The 21,386-nt window shown below is 42.4% G+C and overlaps 1 protein-coding gene across 4 annotated transcripts; it reads right to left on the bottom strand.

Annotated features, from left to right (window-relative positions):
• Positions 1-233: 233 nt before the first annotated feature.
• Positions 234-18,280, bottom strand: med14 (mediator complex subunit 14). Of its 4 annotated transcripts, none has more exons than XM_083996328.1 (29): positions 17,847-18,280; positions 17,099-17,125; positions 16,898-17,003; positions 16,375-16,548; positions 16,108-16,237; positions 15,833-15,961; positions 15,568-15,675; positions 14,594-14,726; positions 13,688-13,838; positions 13,471-13,582; positions 12,975-13,100; positions 12,792-12,870; positions 12,305-12,464; positions 11,999-12,199; positions 11,220-11,354; positions 11,040-11,116; positions 10,761-10,921; positions 10,023-10,169; positions 9,634-9,848; positions 9,218-9,487; positions 7,906-8,152; positions 7,264-7,386; positions 6,882-7,058; positions 4,317-4,555; positions 4,027-4,206; positions 2,986-3,093; positions 2,561-2,686; positions 1,870-2,059; positions 234-972 (listed from the first exon to the last, which is right to left on the bottom strand). In XM_083996328.1, exons 1-29 carry the CDS (start codon positions 18,020-18,022, stop codon positions 899-901), a joined length of 4,281 nt encoding a protein of 1,426 aa, XP_083852454.1. In that variant the 5' UTR covers positions 18,023-18,280; the 3' UTR covers positions 234-898. The 4 variants fall into 4 exon arrangements, with proteins under 4 accessions (XP_083852454.1, XP_083852453.1, XP_083852456.1 ...); XM_083996327.1 differs by having other exon boundaries at positions 9,634-9,878; XM_083996330.1 differs by lacking the exon at positions 16,375-16,548 and having other exon boundaries at positions 9,634-9,878; positions 16,108-16,204; positions 16,913-17,003.
• Between the last annotated feature and the right edge of the window lie 3,106 nt (positions 18,281-21,386).

A 21,386-nucleotide genomic window follows, 5' to 3' on the forward strand; every position in this document is an offset into this window, starting at 1 on the left:
TTTCCAGGTTTTTTCTAAACGTACGAACCCTGTTAAATGGTCAGATATAACCACCACCAGTGACACTTAAGAGTGGATTTTGTTGCCAGTACCTCTACACTTTTGCATAAATGTTGGTGAATCAGGTTTTAAAAGCGGTATTTTGACTTGAGTAAAACAAGCTGTCTGTTTTAGCACTGCCAGTGGAGGATCCTCAAAGCACAAACCAACTGCGGGCTTGGTTTATTAAATAGCAAAGTCAGACAAGATGTCTCAAATCTTTCAATCAAGACTCAAAATGCATCTTAGTAAAATACAACTGGCTTATAAAGTTTGTCACAGTTTTACAGTATCGAAAAGTGAAAGTTTGAAATAAAAATTCAGAGGTCTTGACAGCGTAAAGGCAAGAAGACATTTAAATAGTGTGCTAAGGAATATATCTCCTGATACTACAATAATATCAGTATGGCATTGTAAAAAAAGAAAAACAAAACAGAAGACAAGGCTCTAGCAAAATTCTAACTCACCTGATTCTTTTCAACACTCAAATATACAACAATGTACATTATTTTCGTAAACAACCATAATTTCAATAGATAATCTTGTTTACAAGTGCACCTGGAGGAAAAAAAATAACATTTATATCCTTTTGCATCAAATGCCCCCCCCTTGTCTGAGATCTACCTCAACAGTAAATCTTGTTTGTAAGCTCCTATCAAGAATAAAGACTATGGTCCACAACTGTACATATTTTTACTCCCTTTCATAACAGTGATAATACATCAGGTCAAGAGTCCAGTGGCTGAAGCAGAAAAGGGCACATGCTGGAGTTTTTCGATGTCTCGGGACCACGACTGTTATTCTGCCGTTTCTTCTTCTTCTTCTCTTAGCTCAAGGATGGAGGACGTGTGTGTGGTTTCTACTGACGAGTGCCGGGGGGTAGAGTGAGGTTGGCCATCAGCTCGTGAACAGACGTGAATATCGTACACTCACCTGAGAAGAAGGAAGGAGAGAAAACAGGTTTTAGAGAAAGACAGGTCTCTCAAATTTACAAGCTTGGCATGCAGACTCATACTTTTTAAAGGGATAGTTCAACATTGCCCATTGCCATAATCCCTATAGTCATAGCAGTAGGTTCGTTACCCTTAATTGTTGGTGCAAGCTATTTTTAGAACGGCGGAGGCTAATTGGATTTCTTGGTTTCCCTCATCAAACTCATCAAATACACAATCCAACAACTCCAAAACGCTCTGGCGGACAAGTTGTGACCTGCACATTCACCACGCTATGAGATAATAACAGAACGTTACGAGACGGAGTTGTTTTAGAGGTAAATTCATGCAAAACCGATGATGCGCGTTCCCGTCGGGGGCAGTTTTTCAGCAAGCATTCTCTGCATTTGCCTCGAAAACAACTCTGTCTCGTAACATTCTGTTATTATCTCATAGCGTGGTGAATGTGCAGGTCACAACTTGTCCACCAGAGCGTGTTGGAGTTGTTGGATTGTGGATTTGATGAGTTTGATGAGGAAAACCAAGAAATCCCATTAGCCTCCGTAGCGTAACTCTGAGCAGCTCACGGCTCTGCTCCGCCGTTCTAAAAATAGCTTGCAGCGACAATTAAAGGTAACGAACCTACTGCTATGACTATAGGGATTATGGCAATGGGTCAATTTGCCAAAATGTTGAACTATCCCTTTAAGAGCCTTAGGAGTGTTGTGTCTATGTTTGTTAATGAAAAACTGTAAAATAAAGTTGAACAAAGTAGTGAGTGAACAAAGAAAAAAAAAAAAGATATGTCGCCACAAGCTTGAATAATTTGATATCACTTTTTTTCTGTGCGATTAAATATTCAGTTATTCATTAGCTGTGAGTGCGTGCAGCCTCTCACCCTGTCTCGCCGGGTGCAGCTCATTGAACCTCTTGAGGATATTGGAGACCATGAGGGCCGCGGCCCCAGAGGAGCTGTGCTGCCTGGGGATGTCGGCCTGCTGAGTGAGGCCCGTGGCCATGTCGTACACGATGGGGACGATGATGCTCACGGGGTCCTGGGGCAACGGGATCCGCTGGGTCAGCTGCAACTGTGAGCCAGAACAGAACAGAAGGGAGGTTAAGGTTGGTTGACGGGCTTTGTCGTGGCTTTCCTTCGTGTTGTCAAAGCCACGTGAGAGGATGAAAGGCAGGGATTCTTACAAGAATGAGTAAGAGATGTATCTGTTTCAAAACAAAAACTTTACTGAAGGAAAATCAATTTACATCCATCACTCCGTAGAAAAACTGTCTCCCTCCCACCGCTCTCATCCAAACTGAGGCAGTCGGTGCCGTAATCTCTCTCTACTCTGCACTATAGATATAGAACACATAGATCTAAAATACAAATGTAGAAATAATGAAATACAATCTAAGTTTCCAACTCTTTTTTACATATCTATGTATTATGGCTCCTACAGGCTTCAAATGATGTGTGAGTGTGTGTGTGTGTGTGTGTGTGTGTGTGTGTGTGTGTGTGTGTGTGTGTGTGTGTGTGTGACCTCTGTCCTGGTTTTTATAAAGCTAATTAAAGAGGCTCTGCTGTGACTTACGAAGAAGAGCATCTTGGACTTGAGCACCACAGCGATGGTCCCGGGAGGAGCGATGGGAGGAGCGCTGGGAGGGATGGTGAGACAGAACTGGACGTTCCACTTCAGTTGTTGAGCCTGGTCGGGGAACTGCAGAGAGAGAGACAGGGCAGGTTTATTTACACAGCGTTTTAAAAACCCAGAGGCGATTCAAAAATACTTCACATAAAGGTGAAGAGATGCATCAGGTAGCGAGCACTGTGTCTTGTTGCCATGGTTCCATATTCATGTCTTTCTTGAATTTTCTAACAGGGATAAGGTGTAAAGATGTTGCCACATAATTTTTCTCATGTTCTACATATTGAAAAATAAAAAATAAATAAAAATAAAATGTACTTAATCATCCACATTAACCAAAACATGAACACACGTGAGAACTAGTTACTCACCAGTTCGAGCTTCATGATGCGCACACAGTCCCTCAGGATGCTTGTGGGCGCCCCCAGCAGCTTGGTGAAGGCATTCAGAGTGTTGTATTTGAAGGGAGGACCAGCAACCTGAGCAGACGACACAAAGACATGACAAAATGTGTTACTATGTGAGGAACCCTAAAAGGTGCAGTGCATTAAAAAACGTGCGAGCGAGACCGAACCACCTGCTATAACTCAGTGGCGCAGAGATCATAAGAGAGGTTTGCACCGTGGAGAGAACGACCCATCGGCTTAGAATGAGAGAAAGTGTCTTTGTGACTAAGTGGGAGAAATGGACGCAGTGAACGATGCCTAAGGATTGACTGACTTGGATTTATTGACTTTGTTTTGATAATGGATGTCGGTAACCATGTCTGTTATTCGTTTATTTTTTTGGTTCTTACTTAACACATCTATCCTAATTTTCTATCCAATTCTGCGATGAAATACATAATTCAAATCTGTATCTTTGTTTAAATGTAAAAAACTTCAATAAAAATGTGAGTGTCAAAAAAAGAAAGAAAGAGTGAAAACACGAAGACTATGATAAATTAGACCTTTAAAGCCCCTCTGAGGAACTTTCATGTTTTGCCGGAATGAAGGCTGCATTTCCCATGAGCTCTAGCGCGCATTGTCATAAAGACACTTATCTTGCTCCAGACTAACTTTTTTGTGAGCAGTTTTAGGCAAATTACTTCCGCCTTGGCTGAAGCTTCTCACTCTGTTTGTTTTCTTTTTCTCTCCATCTCGGTCTTCTGTCAAATTGCTCTGCTAGTCTCTGTCGGCGTATCCGCGTAGTCGGTTGCAGTAAATCGCTCTGTCTTTCCGAGGAAATGTTGGGCGAGTTGACCACTAAATAATAATATCAAAATAACTACAAAGATAAAACGATATATTCATCGAAAATGGACACATAAACAAGTGTGGGTAACGTAGATTCATCCAAATTAATGAGAGACTATTTTATAACCAAAAGCAACCTTCACTGGGCATCTTTGAGGAGAAGCTGCCTTTACGTACCCGTGTCTCAAAGAACTTCTCCAGCACCTGCAGCTCCTCCTGCGACCACGGCCCGGTGTTTTCTGGAGTCACTTTGAGCTGCAGCGTCTGGTAGTTCTTTGGGTTGAGAGCGACCCGGCACTTGAGCACATCCGTCTTGAACATGATCACCCCCGGCTCATTAGAGTTCACAATGGACAACTGGAGAGGAATTGACAGAGAGAGAGGTGTGAGGTGAAGTTTAGTTTAGTTACAGTTCATCTGATCGTCCAGATCCACCTCAGCGTGAACTGTGCAACGACGACACTCACGTTGGGTTCCTGCTGGATGATCCTCTGCAGGTGTCGCCTCATGATCACCGAGCCCAGGAAGCGCTCCAGTGGCGAGCAGAGGTAGCTTCCCGCCAGGCCGGGCACCAGGCAGGGGGTGGGTGAGGGTAGCAAAAGCACATGCAAGGCATTGTGGGTGAGGATGGTGGGAATGGAGGCAGCCCAGGGGCGTTGAGGTAGCTTTCGGGGTGGAGGCATACTGGTAGGCATGATCTGTGAACCTGGGAGAAAGGAGAGGATCACGTTATGTGTGAGAACTGGATCTTGCATGGTTATTGTACTGGTTATGTAAAATTATATTTAAAAAAAACTGTTTCCTTAACAGTGCACTAGTATCATATTGTATTTAAATTGTGTTTAGGCTGTTCCTTTTGCACTAGTGCTGTATATTTTTATAGACATTGTAGGATATATTATATTCTATCATATACACTGCCTGTCCCAAAAAAAATGTCACATACTAACATTTCGCTGGACCGCTTTAGCTTTGATTACGGCAAGCATTTGCTGTGGCATCGTTTCAATAAGTTTCTGCAATGGCACAACATTTATTTCAGAGTTGCATTAATTTTCAAAGATTCTCAGTGGGGTTAAGGTCTGGACTCTGTGGTCACATTGGACCACATTCCTTCGTTAAAGATGATGACTCCCCACTGTCCTTCCAGTTTAATAATGCGTTGGACTGCTCTTAACCCAATTTTTAGTCTCAGCAATTTCATTGGATGTTTTATTTGCTCGATGCAAGTAAATCATTTGACCCTTCTGAAACAGATTAACATCTTCTCCATGACCACAGGATGTGTCTTCCATCCATGCATTAATTATCCAATGGGAGGCTCTTATCAGGGGCGGAGTGGGGCACCAAAATCTACCGGGAAAATTCTGACCGCACCGGCCCACCATCGGCCTATCCCCCCCCCCCCCCCCCCCCCCCCCCCCCACACACACACACACCATTTACATATTTCTGTACCGCTCACCGCTCAAACAGAGCTATGTGTCATTCCATATGGCAAAATATATGAGTGCCAGAAGCAAAAGAAAAAAAAATAAATGTGGGTGACACAACTTTATAAGTTTTTTTTTTATAAAGGCTACACCATTCCCCATATTCTGGTGCATTTTAACACATTGTTACTTTTATCTAGCTAAAAAAAAAAAAAAAAAAAAAGTGAAAGAGCTGCAATTAGTGCCTCCCAAGCAGATTTAGCCTACTTAACACTGCTGACCATAACATTACATCCAGTCATGTTTACTCCTTTATTTCCCCCTCTCAACTACTCCACTCTGCAAATTGATTTTACTGACAGCGCTCTGCAAACGCCACGGTTTCGTTTCGGGTCTTGTCCTACTCACCAACATGCTTCGGTGCCCATGGAGAAGACAGAGTAGCTGCTGCTGTGATGTGAGAGGTTCCGGCTCGTAACGGTACCGCGGTCCGCGTACCGACGCGCACTGGCCCACTTGCAGTAAAGCACGGACTGTGTTGTCTTGTTAAATTAATATAACTTATAGATAACGTAACACACGGGCAGGACTGATAAGGTTTGCTGGGTAGCTTCCGTGAGTCGATCTGTTTTTAGCCGTAGCCGCTAGTTTAATGATAACTTTCACAGTGATAGGCTGATGCATTTCCCATGAGGCTTTGCACCATTCTACATTAGTTTAAGAACAAACAAACAAATTAAATTGCTGGTTATTTTATATTTTGTGGTCATGAAAGTTCTGTAACATTGAACAGAAATAATTAGATAAAGATAGGAGGCTAAACAAAAATAATTTAGTAGGCTGGATTGATGAGAGTCTGATTCACTATCGCAACCATGAGTGAGAGGTAGAGAGACATGAAGGGGTATAAAAACTGGTTGGACTTGGTAACTAGGTATAGAGGTAGAGTTTGGAGTTTGTCACGGGGGCGTGCGGTTGATACACTGCACGGCCACGCAGCGCAGCTTGCGGGCCGGCTCACTTGAGTTTATTGGCCGCCGGCCGACCGGGAAATCTCCCGGTCCTCCCGATGGCCACCCCGCCCCTGGCTCTTATCTATTAGCTTAGTTAAATCCAAGTGGTGACTTTTTTTTTGGACGGGCAGCGTATTTCCTCCTTGTATTTTATTTATTTCCTTTGCACATTCCTTCTGGAGCGACTAGCATAAGAATTTCCTTCGGGGAAGGATCCAAAACCACCGACCATAACTCAGTGGGTACAGAGACTGAAAAGGGTCGACTCTACACAATGGAGCGAATGACTGCAAGTCTACAACTGAAAATGGATGACTGATGGAGGAATATGGGTCATTATAAGATTGTTGTGTTTCTCTATGATTTATATTGTATTGCTGGAATTCCCTTTGGTACAAACACCTATTTTCCATGTGATTTACTTTTATGGTATTTATTTTGCATTTCATTTACTTGTGTTTTTATTCATAGGGTCCTATTTCAGTGAATATTTTGTTTTGTGGAAAAATGAAAATATCTAAATAAAAAGCAAAAGCAAAAAAAAAAAAAAGGATTTATCTATCTATAATGAGAAAGCAGAACTTACTGGTCGCAGCCCGTGGAGAGTGGGGATCAGGGATAGGCGAGTGTAGCGAAGGGTTACCGGGGGACATGCCAGGGATCCGAGCCCCAGGAGAAGGCCCCGGGACCTGGGGCGAGCCCGGCCACTGGCCCCTGTGGCTCGGAGACACCATGGGATACGGAGAACTGGGGTCCAGAGCACCTACGATTTAGACCAAAACACGTCCGTCAGACACACAACACTGAGGCATTAACAAGCAACAGTCAGACAGATTCACCACTGTGTGCCCACGCTTCACAGGTTATTTGTCTTGTGCTTTGCTCGTGTCAACAAACTTGTGTTTAGCTCGGTTCAGTGCAGTTCAGCCCGTTCCAGCCCAGCAGACCAGAGTTACCCTTCTGCTTACCGTGGGGACTGGCAAAGCTGGTCTGCCCCATCGCTATGCCCAGAGAGGACGGAGACGGGGTGGGCCCGAAGGGAGAGGGGGCCCTCAGAGCTCCGCTAGGGGAGCCAGAGGCATGGATGTTCCCTGCATACACACACACACATACACACAACCAAAGGGCTCGTCAGACTCAGAGGTTGACAAGTTCCTACTCACTCACACTCAAACACACACACTTACACTCACACACACGCTAAAGCTTGGCGGAAGGGCTGAAGTCTCTGGCTGGTGGGCTGAGATGGCGAGGAATGGAAGTAGCAGGGCTAAATGCATGCTTTGTTCCCCCCCCTTAGCTGTGCAGTGTGTGTGTGTGTATGTGTGTGTGCATGTTGCAAAAAAACAAAACACAACTGATCTCATGGTTTCACAAAATTAAAAATGGGCACACATGGTCGCTCTTCCTCATTCTCTCTGAGCAGGAAGGTTTGGTGACAGTAACGTGATATTTTCCAAAAACAATGGTTGTATTGGTTGTAATGATCTATGGTTGCAGGACAAGCTCAGATCACACAAACAGCACAACAAGTTATTCTCTCTCACTCTCTCTCTCATTCACACACACACACACACACCGATGGCCTGAGGTCCCATGTTTGCCGTTACCTGGTGACTGGGTCGGCATCATGGATGGGGGAGTTACATTAGCGTGATAATTCGGTGGCGGCGAGGTGAGAGGGGGATAAACGCCTCCCGCTCCCCCTCTCATCGTCTGCGGCTGCTGCGGCGGCTGCAGCTGGTTTATCAGACTGTCCATCACGTCCGGGCCCACGGGCGAGGGCGGGTTGTCGTCCTCGGTGACGGAGCGTCTGCGAGCATCCTGATTGCTGTCCACAAACATGTTCAGGAATGTCTAAAAAAAAAAAAAAAAGAGAGAGGAACATTTTGAAATCATTTCTTCATTTCTTAAGTGGTTGAAAGTTTGTTGTGTTGTCTCATGACCCTTTTGCTTATGACTTGTTCTTGCTTAACATCACTGGGCCTGAATTCAAAAGCCTTTCAAATAACAAATAATGCTCTAATCCAGGGTTAGTGGGGGGGGGGGGGTCACGAGGCACAGAGAGGGGAGGCTGCGAGATGATTTCCAGAAATCAAATAACATTTGAAAATTATTAGAAATACTGCATTTTAGCTGTAATTGTTAAAAAAGTAGTAGTTAAAATACATATATAACCATGCAAATAGATTTTGTCTAAACGTGGAAGATGATCTACAAGTGGCCGAGATTAACGCAGAAACAAAGTAATTCCCAAAATTTTTATTTGCACAGCAACAATGTTCACATACGAGTGAGTACTATGGTTTATGGATATCACTTTGACTGAGATATTCTTCTTCTAAAGCAAGGATTCCCAAACTGTGGTGTGCAAACTGCTGCTCATTTTGATTAAAAAAAAAAAAAAAGGGTACCCAAAATGCCTTTTTTTTTTTATGTGTCGGGCACTGGGGGTGCGTCAGCTAAGTCGGAAAGTAGAAGGAGGTGTATGGCCTAAAAAGTTTGGGAACCACTGTTCTAAAGTAATGTGTCAAAATGAAGTTTGCACATTACATGCACGTGAACAATGTTCACTTATAAGTCACATGGATTTTACTTGGACTGAGGTATTCTGCTTTTATCTTAGAGTGAATAGCTTTATGTAAAATCACATCCTTGTTGTGAGGCTGTTCTGTTCTTTTGTGTAGTCGTTATGCCCGTGTTTGGATACGCCTATTAGTGCGTGTGCTCTGTGCGCATGTCACCTCCAAGGGTAGTGGGGGTCACAGTCTATGGCACCGTCATTCTGGGGCTCACGGACTGAAAAGTTTGGGAACCCCTGATCTAATCCATGAGACTAACTTTTTGACTAAACTAGCTAATCTCTCAGAAAAGTGGCATGATTGATTGATTTTCCGTTGCTGTGCTGTGAGCCTGGTGTACCTTGAGTCCTGGAGCTGGGTAGAAGCCCTCTACAATCTTAGTGTTGTCAAACAGACTGTAGGCTCCGTCCCTGATGGCGACCACTCCCCGGCTGCGGCAGTAGATGTCGATGCAGTACATGTTGCGGAACGCCAGGCGGATGTGCGTGGGCGACTGGGGCAAGATGGAGAAGCACTGGTAGGCAGTGTTGGTACGCTGGGTCAGGCCCAACATGGGCACTGTTGGTAACTTGTTGATTGCATTCAGAGGGGCCTGTGTGTCCGAAAGCACCTGGGGAAGATGGGATAGAGAAACGTGGTAAGAAAATTACACAAGAGAACAAAAGAACAGGAAGAAGACAGATAATTAAAAAAAAAAATGTAATAAAATCTCATGTGCATGTTGTCGCTGCGTTTCATGCCTGTGCAGCTGTGTACCTGCAGCAGCTGCATCACATTGGGGCTCTTGTTGAACATCTCCTGCAGCTGGTGGAGGATGATGTTGTGGCAGTTGGAGCATCCAGAGTTGGGACCCACGGTGCCGAGGGCGAGGTGGAAGCGCTGGCTGCTGGAGTTCCACTGGATGGTGACGGAGCTGCCTTTGGTGGTGCCGTAGCACAGCACCAGCTTACGGTAGTTGTACAACCGCACCTCTGAAAACAGGCTCAGGTAAGATGGCATCTCTGGAAGGAAGCAGTCACGACATGCAGCTGCATTAATTTACTAGGATATGATGGATTTTTAAAATGTCGTGTTGGAACTGTTATTTCCACCTTCAAGCACCAAAAAATCAATAACCTGATCAATAAAAACAAGTGTGCACGTACCTGGAAGCGCACGAGCGAAGTTGAGAACGCACTGGTAGAGCTGACTGATGGCGTTCCAGTCATTGAGGAACATTTCCACGACCTTACGCCCCCCGACCGGCTCCGACAGCGGGTTTTCATACGTCAGATAAACGTGCCGCGTGGATGCTAACAGAGAGAACAGATCGGTGAATTCAAACAACATTAGGGTTTATGTTCAGCAGTGTATGCAGATAGAACAGCAATTTGGTGGTTTAGAGCGTGTGAGTTTTTAGGGCGTGATATTTTGTTCAATTACTACAGGTGATTTTACACTCATATAATCTTTATTATATGGTAACACATTGAACATTTTCTGCTGGAATCATCCATTAAAGAAATAAAAATCTGGGGAAAAAAAAGGCTGAGGGAAATTATACAGCTCTTTAAACTTGAAATGTTGAGACGTAGCTCTTCAGATAACTTTGACAAAACTTGGAAGTCTTTCATGGACTAAATTAGAACAAAGCTTTAATTCCTCTCTTTTCTTAAACGCAGCCCAGATGTAATGGACCTCTACAACTTTATATCCTGTATCTATTTCCCTCATGGCCCATCATAATGTGCTAATCTTTTTCTTTTTCATTTTATGCAACTGCAAAATGTAATGTACTGTCCCTTTATGTCAAGTTGTTAATTTTTCTTGAAAAAGCCAATAAAAATATTTAAAAAAATAAATAAATAAAAGTCTACTCGTGGTGATGAGGTGGGCATGTGTACCTTGCTCTTTGCTGTGTGTGCTGTTGAGGGGGCAGTTGGCCAGCATCAGCTCAGCCACCCAGGTTCTGTTGTTTCTGCCCTGCAGCCGGAAGGTGCAGTCCAGTAGGGAGCGCTCCAGAGCTCTCCTGGTCTCCTCTCCCACTCCTTTACACGGAGGAATCCTGCAGAATAAACACAACATTTTTGTATCGCCACAATGGTTTTCTTACACTTACATTTGGTTGCTATTAAGTGTGTGCTATAAATGTTTCCATGTGGGCTTGTGTTTGCATGTATTACTTTAATAGACGTATTGCGTGGCTGCTGCCGTCTCCCTCCACTTGGACACCCTGGTTTGGGATCTCCATGTTCGACAGCTTCCCAGTGACAAAGAGAGATTGAGGGTTAGTAAAGATCGTTATGTTTATACTTTGAGGACCGACATGAATGATTCAAACTGTCTGAGCTCTGAGACTTTACCTCTGTTCTGAGGCCAATGAAAGGCATGTTGGTGTCGCACATCGCTACGAGGTGAGCCAGCTCCTTGTTGAAGGCACACATTTCCCCAGACCGCTTAGGCTTCTTTGGCTCTGGCTCCCCCTGTTCTCCACCACTCTGCAGAGAAACGCGTTCAAATTAAAATGTGTTAGCCTCTTTTTCTTCTAGCACTGCCTTATAGCATGATGATTATGCAGTAATATTAACTCTACAGCATAATATGTATTTTCAGTCTTCTAGACCAGTGGTTCTCAACTTTTTTTTTTACATCAAGGACCCCTAAACTGACACTTTTTTGTAAGATTTCAACATTTTTTATCTAATTGTCATGGTGTAATGTCTGTATGTTTTTTTTATGATACCTGCCTGAGGACAACGGATGAAATTTAGCAACTGTGCTAACTGCGGCATATTTATATTGATGCTTTTCGCTGATATGTTGATTAATGTGCATTGTCCTAATCAAATTAATAAATAAATAACATTTGAAACAAACACACATATTATATATAATACACAAATATTTGCTCTGAGACTGAAAAACTTTACTTTTTTAGTCAGTGTATGTTCAAATTAGTACCACTAATGACTTTTTGGAAAAAAATGTAATATTTCTGGGGGGAAAAAAAGTGGTAAAATTTGGAGAACCAGTTCCCTCTCATGGACCCCGGGGGGTCCCTGGATCCCACTTTGAGAACCTATTAAAAATGTATTTGTGTGCAATTAAACACTGTTTGTATGACTTCTCTTGTAATAAGCACCTTTCTCTTTGTCCCTGGTCGGACCGCTCTCCCTGTTACTGTTGTAGTGTCCTGGATAAGGTGTTCTAGGTTGGGCTTGAAATGCTGTAGTAGCTGCGCACACATGGGTCCGTCCTCTCCCTCCAACTGAGATACAGACAGGAAGGAGTACTTGTACTGCAAGGCTGTGGGACTGCTAGGCACATCAAGCATTTCCACCACCTAAAAAGGATGATACGCAGGAAAGAGAGGAGTTAAAACAAAAGAAACAAAAACCAGATGGATAATAAAAGCTCCTTTCAGGAATACGCTGGTTGAGAAACTCACAATGTAGTACTGTGGAAGTCGTGTGAGCTTAATGAAGAGTCTGTGTTTGGACAAGTTGCCGACGGGGTGAGAGGCCGAGTTGGAGAGGTGCAGGACGTCGGTACAAACGGTGGGAAGGTGCTTGACAGACTGTCGACTGCGCTGCTCCCCCAACCAGAACCTAGCCAGGGAGAGAGAAAGAGAGAAAGAGTCGGTCTCTTCTTGAGCGAGTACAGGGTTCATTGCATATGTTCATACTCAGAATTCACACTGATCACTAGTGCAGGACTCTTAAAGCCCTGGCAACTCATCAACACCCATCTTGCCAGAGTGCTCAGCCAAGTGTTGTGACTGACAGCTACTACTACTGACTGCATTTAGACAAATCTGACTATGGCTCCTACTGCTCACTACTTCCTCCCATATTTATATTTCTACTGTAAACTCTGAAGATGTATCCTTTATTCCTTTGATGATTGATAATTACTGTAAGTGGATGTGGACTTACTTCAATTGTTGCAGCCAAGATACGATGCGCTTCATGTCATCATTGATGGTCTTTTCAATATCATCCAGCATGGACTGATCTTTTGAGAGAGAACGCCAAAGTTTTAGGTTCACAAAGCTCACACCAAAACACACAAATGGGAAAAAAAAACCTAGCTGTTTGTTCAATTTTCCTCCTACTCACCTAATCCATACAGCATGGGCTGGAACATGCCAGAGTGCAGGTCTACAAAAATGTGCAAGCACTCCGAGCGACCACAGGGCTCCAGTATTGGAATAACGAGTGTGGGTAAAGCAGTCTCAATGAATGCTGAAATAAACAAACACATACAGTTTCAGATAAACAGCATCTCTCTTCCCAAGAGAGCAGATGGATGAAGCCTCTATTCACAGTAGTTAAATGGAAGCAGAGCTGTACAGTAAAAGCATGGAGAGCACATCTCTATGGTCCAATCTGAACATGCAGCTCAACAAAATCAAGTTTCAGTGTTCCTGCCGACACCTAACAAATGTTTCACAACAAAAAAAGCCGACAGAAATCTTTCTATCACGTGTGTTTGAAGCTAAAATTACGTGTGCTGCTTTCTTAACATTGGCTCTTTTACCTACAACTACTGTTGAAGATGAAACTGGTTTGACAGATAATTAAAAAGTGTGTTAAATGAATAGTGAGTGCGTACAGTTGTCACTGGGATTGCTGGTCTTTAGAATAGCTTTCAGTTCCTGTAGCTTCTGATGGGATCGTGCGTGTACACTGTCGATCAAAAGTTTCTCCACTGACAGATGATCAATCTAGAGAACGAGCGACAGAAAACAGATGTTTTTTTTAATTACACAATATTTCTATAATAAGCCATACTGATATACACTTTAAAATTACACTGATGTCCCCTTTACCTTCATAGCTCTCTCCATTAATTTGGAGTCACAGGCAGGGAGAGGAGGTTCATGGGATATTTGCAATGGCTTGGATACATCGGTCTCGTCAATCTTGATCGTGACTTTATGTACTGATGCTGTACCTGTTTTCCTACCCAACACCTGTTGGCTGCAGAGACAAAATGAGAGGGTCAGGAGGGGCTAGTGGTAGAAATTGTATAAATGCATTTGGTACAAAACATGGTGCAGCTTCAATTTTTTTTATTAAAATGGCACCTTCTGTAGATGTGTATTAAAGGACAATTCCAGGCAAATTCAACCTGGGGCTACAGTTTTCTAGTATTTTATGTCTAAAAGAATTGTATTACAGCTCCGTTTACAAACATGTCGGCTTTTTTGAAGTAAACCCCTCGGTGTATGCTTGAATATCCATCTGGGCCATCTGTGAAATAAAAAAGCTGTTTTGTGGGATCTTAGGCCTAAACAGCCTAAGATCCATCCGTTCCCATTATACGCTTGTGTAGCAATGCAGGGACAGACCAGAGATTCATTCGTTTAGACCTAAAATATTAGGAAACTACAGCCCCAGTTTATTTTATTATATTTTTTTCTCTTTGAGACACTCATTTAGGAAATACCTCAGTTTGTCTCGTGTATATGCTTGTTTTCTTTAGGATTTGTTATTTACTTTGTGAATATATACCTGGGGAAAAAAATTAAAAGTACAAAAATGCAAAGATAATAAAATGACTGATTATGCATGTGAAGGCAAGAAGCTTTGCCATAATGTTTTTTTTTTTTTTAAAGGAAACTACAGCCCCAGGTTGAATTTGTCCAGAATTGTCCTTTAATTTAACTGGATTTTATTCGAGTCTGAGGCTAAATCCCTCATCTAGACAGAGAACATTGTGGATGTGGCCTTACTTCCACACAGTCAGCGTGAGGTATTTTGCGGGAATATATCTCTCCTCCTGCACCAGGTCTCCCCACCGCTCTCTGATCAGCATCAGAGTCTGAGAGTGAAGCACCTCCAGCTGCAGTGACAGACAGAAGGAGTCTGGAAACATTTGCAGTTAAAGAAAAACAAAGTGTGGGAAAAACACCGAGCCCAGGTGAAGAAAGAAAGATAAAGTATTATACACATCTTCCCCATCAACATTCGAAACACACTCGCACGCATATCCTTCAAAACGCATACACTTTGTTGGTAAATGGGGTGTTTGTGCCCCACACAGACTGCTCTTTCACACATTAAGCTGCACTGCTAGTGTGGTGGTGGTGGTGGGGGGAGGGGGAGGCAGAGGCAGAGATGTACTGATTAGCATTGTGATTAGCATGGATGTGCTCATCCTGCATGCTTGATTAGAGTCTTTGATGTTAGCATTTGTTGTCTCTCTACATTTTACCATGAGTTAAAGCAGCGTGAAGAATGACACCATGTCACTGCCTGACAATGTGTAGATAAATAGCAAATAATGGGACTCATTTATGTTTGTAGAAAATGTAACTCAGCTGTGAAACAACAACGAAAACACTGGCTTCTACACTATTTTATCAACAGGTGTCAAAATGCACATCTCCATAAAGAATTAATCGCATCTCTACATCTTTATTACGGTGACAACAGTGCTACAATCGTTGTGTTGTTTGAGAATTTATGAAAAATAGGGGGTAAATAAGGATTCAGGTCTGCAGCTGTGTTTCTCATTGGGATTCTGCACTCATCTACTTGACCGGTCAATACTCTATATGCTCTGACATACACTACCGCCCTACTGCAGTGGTTCAAAGCAAACTGGGACAAACGCCAAGTGGTTGCAGGCGGGACATACACACACACACAAAAAGCCCGTGTATGTGTGCAGAAAGACAAATAAAGACATAAAAAAAAAGGATACGCAAGCAGTTGTACATGTCCTGTAGGGGTTTCTCATCCGCGCAAAGACGAGCCTGCACCAACTCGTGGATGAAGTTCACCTGCAAACTGTGGACCAAGGTTCGGCCATCTGTCAATAGGGAGGAGGGGGGAGGGGGGGAATTGATGGAACCAGATGAAAAGTGAAAGGGAAAAAACATTAGCAGTGAAGTTTACAGCGTTGTCCATCAGCTTGTCAATGGTACCCACTGTGATATGCAGAAGAGCTGGACGAGTGCACGACTTACCGCCCGTTTCTTTGTCCTCAACTAAGATCTCCAGCTTCAGCAGCCTCCAGGGAATATCAGGGTCGTCTCCCATCACAGTCAGAGTGGCCTCAAACTCCCCTTCCACACGAAACTTCACTCGTCCATTGGCTAACACAAATACACACACAGAAGCAAAAACATACATAAGATGGTCTCTTTTCTAACACAGCTGAGAACAAGCTCCAAATTAAGTTACAAAAATGCCTAGCGATTAAAAAAAAAAATACAAATCTTGTTTGATACAAGCTGCTTACCGACTGTGAGGTTTGCTAGCTGGGGTGGTAAGTCTGTGGTGACGAGGCGGTGTCGCAGAATCTGATTGAGCTGGTTCAACGTGGTCTGCTTCTCAACCTTAGTAATGGGGTCTGGAGGAATGATCTTATCCTGCACAAATGGAAAAAGACATAGGAACAAATGTGTTGACATATCCAACATAAACAAGAGACAGATGTTTAAATCCCAGCATCTCTACATGAAACGCTGTAGATTGGCCGTTTCTCTACGCAGGCGGCAGAACTTACACGTATGCATGTGGGCAAACGTGGGTACGACCCTGTGGTGAGCACATCGATGGCGAAGGGGATGGCGAAGCTGGGCAAACGGGCATGAACCAGTGCATCTCTGGCCAACGACGCCAGCCTATCAGCTGTGTCCACAAACAAGATGGTCTGCTGATCCAGGAAGCTCGATATCATCTGTTGCGACAGGAGAAAAATAACAGTTAGTTGAATTTGTGTTTTGATGGATAGAAAGATATTAGTCAAATTACACAATCTTGCTAAAAATCACAGTGAAATAATCATAAGGACTCATTTATAAGCCGCCTTTTGGTAAACTAATATGTATGTTAGTGAAATGTTTTCTGTTTCTTAATGTCCCTGTAGGCTCAGGCTGCTAAGAACTTGGCATGCAACTCTGTTATGTTATTTAATGAAGCGTGTTCTGATGCAACTGTGTTGTACACAGTTTACGTTGCCATTTTGGCTGCCAATCGTCTTCTTTGTTAACGTAAATAAACATGAGCATGAATGAACAGCCACATACCGCACATTTCTCAACTTTCCCTGCATTGCTTGCCCACTTCACCAGGGCCAGCAGACGGACGAACAGTTGCCTGGTTCGACTGGCAAACTGAACAATCTCAATTTTCCTGAAAAATAAGAAGCACAAGATATATACAGGTTACAAACGAATGCATATCAAAAAGTATGGGATAAGAAATGTCTGAAATTTTAAGACACATACCTCTCCATGTCTGTTTTCCTGGGAAGTCTGGAGAGAAAAACATTGAAATGTTAATTGTCTGTCATAATTACTCATCTTATGAGTAAATAAAAGTCATGACATAACAGAAGAATACCTTCATAAAATTGGTCTATCTATGATATGAGTCTGCTTTTGATACAGAAAATGAAACTGAGGCATCTTTTTTACTTTTCAACTATCAGTGATTTGATCTGGGACAGCTGAGCACACTGGTAAGTGGACCATTAGCACATCATTATCACTTTAAACAAGCACTTGACACCCTTTTACCCTTGTTTTTAATACCTTATGATGTGTGATAATGTTATTTGGTGATGAATGGCTATGTTATGTGTCTGTTATTTTTGAGTGCCAACATAATTTCGTTGTAGCAATACAATGACAAATAAACGTCCTTACTTACGTACTTACTTATCTATCTATAGATATAGATATATACATATATATCACGTAATATATGGAGCTGTTATACGTTGTTTACCACTACGCCCCCTGATCTCACTAGACATCTGTGCTATCCACTTAGCAAGCACCACTATGCATATGAAAGACTTCCCCCCAACTGATCGATTAGTCTCAAATGTGCACTTGCGACGAACCCCTTAGTGATTGTTTTTGAAGTGGTTTGAATGAAGAGCATCATCTCAGTTTACTATGATTAGCCGATTAGCACCACAGTTAGCCTCAGTTAGCTTTGAGGCCTAACAACGCTGTTACTGTTACTTACAGCTCCGCCAGCAGGGTGATTTCATGGTAGGTCCTCTGGAGAAGAAACTCAATAAGCAGGCTCAGTCGGATACCGTGCGTGGCCGGGGTCCCGGGTGGCGGTGGCTGTGGACCTGAGACTACCGGACCTCCGAGTGGGACGAGCTGCCCATCTGACCCGATCTGCACCGGAGCCATTTTACAATGACGACTACTCAGACTCAGTTAGCAACGGCGAGCGCTACAAGGGGGGGAAACTAAACTATCGAGCTGTAGTGGCTAATAACTCCTTGCGAAAAGGTTTTTCTTCGTAGTCTTACAACATTTTTTTTCCGGCATGGGCTTTTTTTGTTTTGTTTTGTTTCCCACTGTGCAGCTGGAAAAAAAAAGCTCAACAAATTGTACACCAAATCTGGTAACTCATTACGGAACAGACTCAACGCCGCTCAGCCGCCATCTTTGCTGTCGTCTGTCGGAGATGATGATGATGACGACATAGATCCGGTGGGAACAAATACCCAGACTGGAGCCTTGAGGAGCGAGAGTCATTAATAATATCCCTCCGAGTCTTCACCAGTGTTGGCCAAGTAAAAAGTAACTAATCACCAGTAACTACTGCGTTACTTTTTTCTTTTTCTTTTTAATAAAATGCTCAAATATGCCAAATTACTTACTTGGACTCGCCCCCCCCCCCTCAAACGCAACGACAGGCTCTGCGACGCGGAGGAATACTGAGTGAGTTGGTTAGTTCCAGATGTCTTTTTCATGTGTTCATGGTTCATGTACACTTGACTTGATGTATTATTATTTTCTGACCGGACTTCTTGAGTCAAGTAACGGCGAGTAACGGCGCATTTTATTGTCAGTAACGGGAACAGCGTCATAACGGGAAACAGTAACTTTTTGGATTACTCGTTACTGGAAAAAGTAGCGCCGTCCACTGTTCCTCGCCACTGTGTTGTGTTGTGTTGTGCAGCCGTTAACTGATCAACGGATTCGATTATCTGTTGCCCTGGTAACAGCTGACCTAGAGGTAGAGCCAGGAAGTAATCGGATCATTTACCGCAGTAAAAATATTAGCTAATAGGCTACTACTCTCTCTAAAATATCCTGTTACAAGTAAAAGTAATGCTTCGATACTGTTTCCAAGGAAAACTGTAAGTAGAAAAACGCTCTTGAAATATTTATCAGTGTACAGTAGATAAATATATAGCCTCTGTCGGTTTATAGGTTAGCCTATAATTCTTTATTGCAGACACATGGTCCATATGACAAGAAAATTAAAAAGGCAGACAAAGAATGGGAGGAATTATATTGTACAGTACTTAACCATAAGTTACCATTGCCATTAAAATACATTTCATATAAATATACTGTATATAAGAAATGTATGTAACTTATGTATTAGTGTACTGATTTGGAGCTGGTTTGTAACCATTTCACAAGATTAGAGCAAATTCATCACAGACTAGGCTAATACACTGATTGTTTCCTTGATAAATCAAATCACAATTATCCGGAGCTGTCTTTTATGTTTGATCAACAAACTGATAAACAGACATATCATCAAAGCCCCAACTCCACACAGCTACAGTACTTGATGGTTTTAGTATTTTTGTGTCATAACTCACACTTGCACAAATGTATTAAGTTATCGTCCACAAGTCATTATCCCATGGACAAAAGGTCCATGACAAAATGAATCACAAATCATTACAATGTGTGATCTGAGGGGGCTGCATGCCTTGTTCTGTAGTTTCTATTGCTGTGTGTGGTGTGGTGTTTCTTGATGAGTGGGCAGATCCATTGTCTTCCTGCCTTTTAATCTTTCTCTATGGCATCTTAAAAAACGGTAGAGATAGCCCTGTGGAGAATTATACATTTTACCGGTATGCTGTGTACCACAACTCCGGTTGCCTCATTTTGTAAATATAATGCCATCCTTTAGGTGTGACATTACTCTCCTGAGGCTGTCTACCAGCCTTAAAGCTTTTGCATTAACATTATGACTACATAATGCCAGCGTAAACCATGTTACACATCAAAGTCTGATTAAAGGGGCTCATATTTCTCCCATGGGCACCCACCACCTTGGGAGCTTTGAAAGGAGGAGGGAGGGGTATTCAGTATTAATGTACACAGAGCCAGACCAAACAAAACTGGGTGTGGCAGAAATGACTGATAAACAATATTAACATATAAAAATGACTCCAACAGACAGGCTTTAAATCAGATACAAGTCAGGTTAAAACACTGCATGCCCCAGTGTTTCCAGGCAGCTTTTTGACCTGTACCCCTTCAAGCCCTTCAGTGTCTGGAATAATTGAAACACATTGCAATTAGTACAAATTTTCTGTCACTTTTGTAATATTTCTCTAATTTATGACCACTGAGGGTGTTGATTTATATTTAGGCACTAATTAACCCTAAACCCTAAAATTAAAGCAGAAGTAAGCGGAATATTTATGTTAATATAAGTCTTAAATAGTTATATCTTCCGACGGCAATCACTTATGTTTGGTCTGAAACACGGGTCTGTCAGTCACTCTGCTCTGCTGTAAGCCGAGGAGAAAACTTTCCTTGTATCCTACAACCTTTATCCAATGAGGAGAGAGAACGGCATAAAGGGGCGGTCCTCTCTGTGTGTGCAGCCAAGGGATGTGCGTGCATGTGGTGACGTAGGGACGAGGGCGGGGACTGCTAACTCCATCTGCTGATAAGAAGTTAGCCAAAACGATCGGATCGCTTACTTCTGCTTTAACACCTGCCAACCAACCAAAACCTGTTATTTACAATATTGTAAATATTGTAACATTGTAAACCGTAACATTTTATTGTAAACATTTTTTCCATTTTTTTTTGTCTACCAGTGTATTTGCAACAAATATCGAAACCCATTTTACCATACATTATAGGGCTGGGACGATATGCTTTTCTCCCGATTCGATTCTTCTACGATTTTTTTGGATGGCGATTTGATTTAAATTGCGACTCTACGATATTGCCGATTCTCTCGATTTTTAGTCTGCATTTTTAACATTTATCTGCACACAAATACTGTAGGAGCCTATAAATTAACATACTCCATTATAAAGTGAACTTAAACCCTTTTCAAAACCTGTACTCTCTGTATGTAAAAAAGGCTAACAAATGCACATTGCACAATATTTAAAAAAATTCCCCCCCAAAAAAATTCAAAAAAAAAAAAAAATTCAAAAATATTTATTTTTTTTGAGAAAAAAAAAAGAAATCGATTTTTGGGAAAAAAAATCGATTTAAAAATTGTCAAAAGAAATATTGCGATACTTATGTGAATCGATTTTTTCTCCCACCCCTAACATTAGGTGATAATTAAGCGTCTACTGCGAGCAAACCTGTCTCAACGCAAACACCACATGCCACCAGCTATAACCGTTACTTAATTACTTCCCGATCAAAACAAGCCAAAGATCGGAGTCTATTAGTAATCAAATAGCCTTTATTGTTATTTCAAAAAACAACATGCAACGAGATTTGTGATGCCACATCTATTCCAGGGCTACAAGGACAGTCATACAAATAG

This window comes from Trachurus trachurus (genome assembly GCF_905171665.1).
Source record: "Trachurus trachurus genome assembly, chromosome: 21".
Lineage (NCBI taxonomy): Eukaryota > Metazoa > Chordata > Actinopteri > Carangiformes > Carangidae > Trachurus > Trachurus trachurus.

Excerpts from the sequence above, each read along its gene's own strand:
- med14 (XM_083996327.1), bottom strand. The coding sequence starts at position 18,022 with ATGGCTCCGGTGCAGATCGGGTCAGATGGGCAGCTCGTCCCACTCGGA. Across the intron at positions 17,004-17,098 it reads AGGAAAACAGACATGGAGAG|GAAAATTGAGATTGTTCAGT; the intron begins GTATGTGTCTTA and ends CTTATTTTTCAG. Across the intron at positions 7,387-7,905 it reads GATGCCGACCCAGTCACCAG|GGAACATCCATGCCTCTGGC; the intron begins GTAACGGCAAAC and ends GTGTGTATGCAG.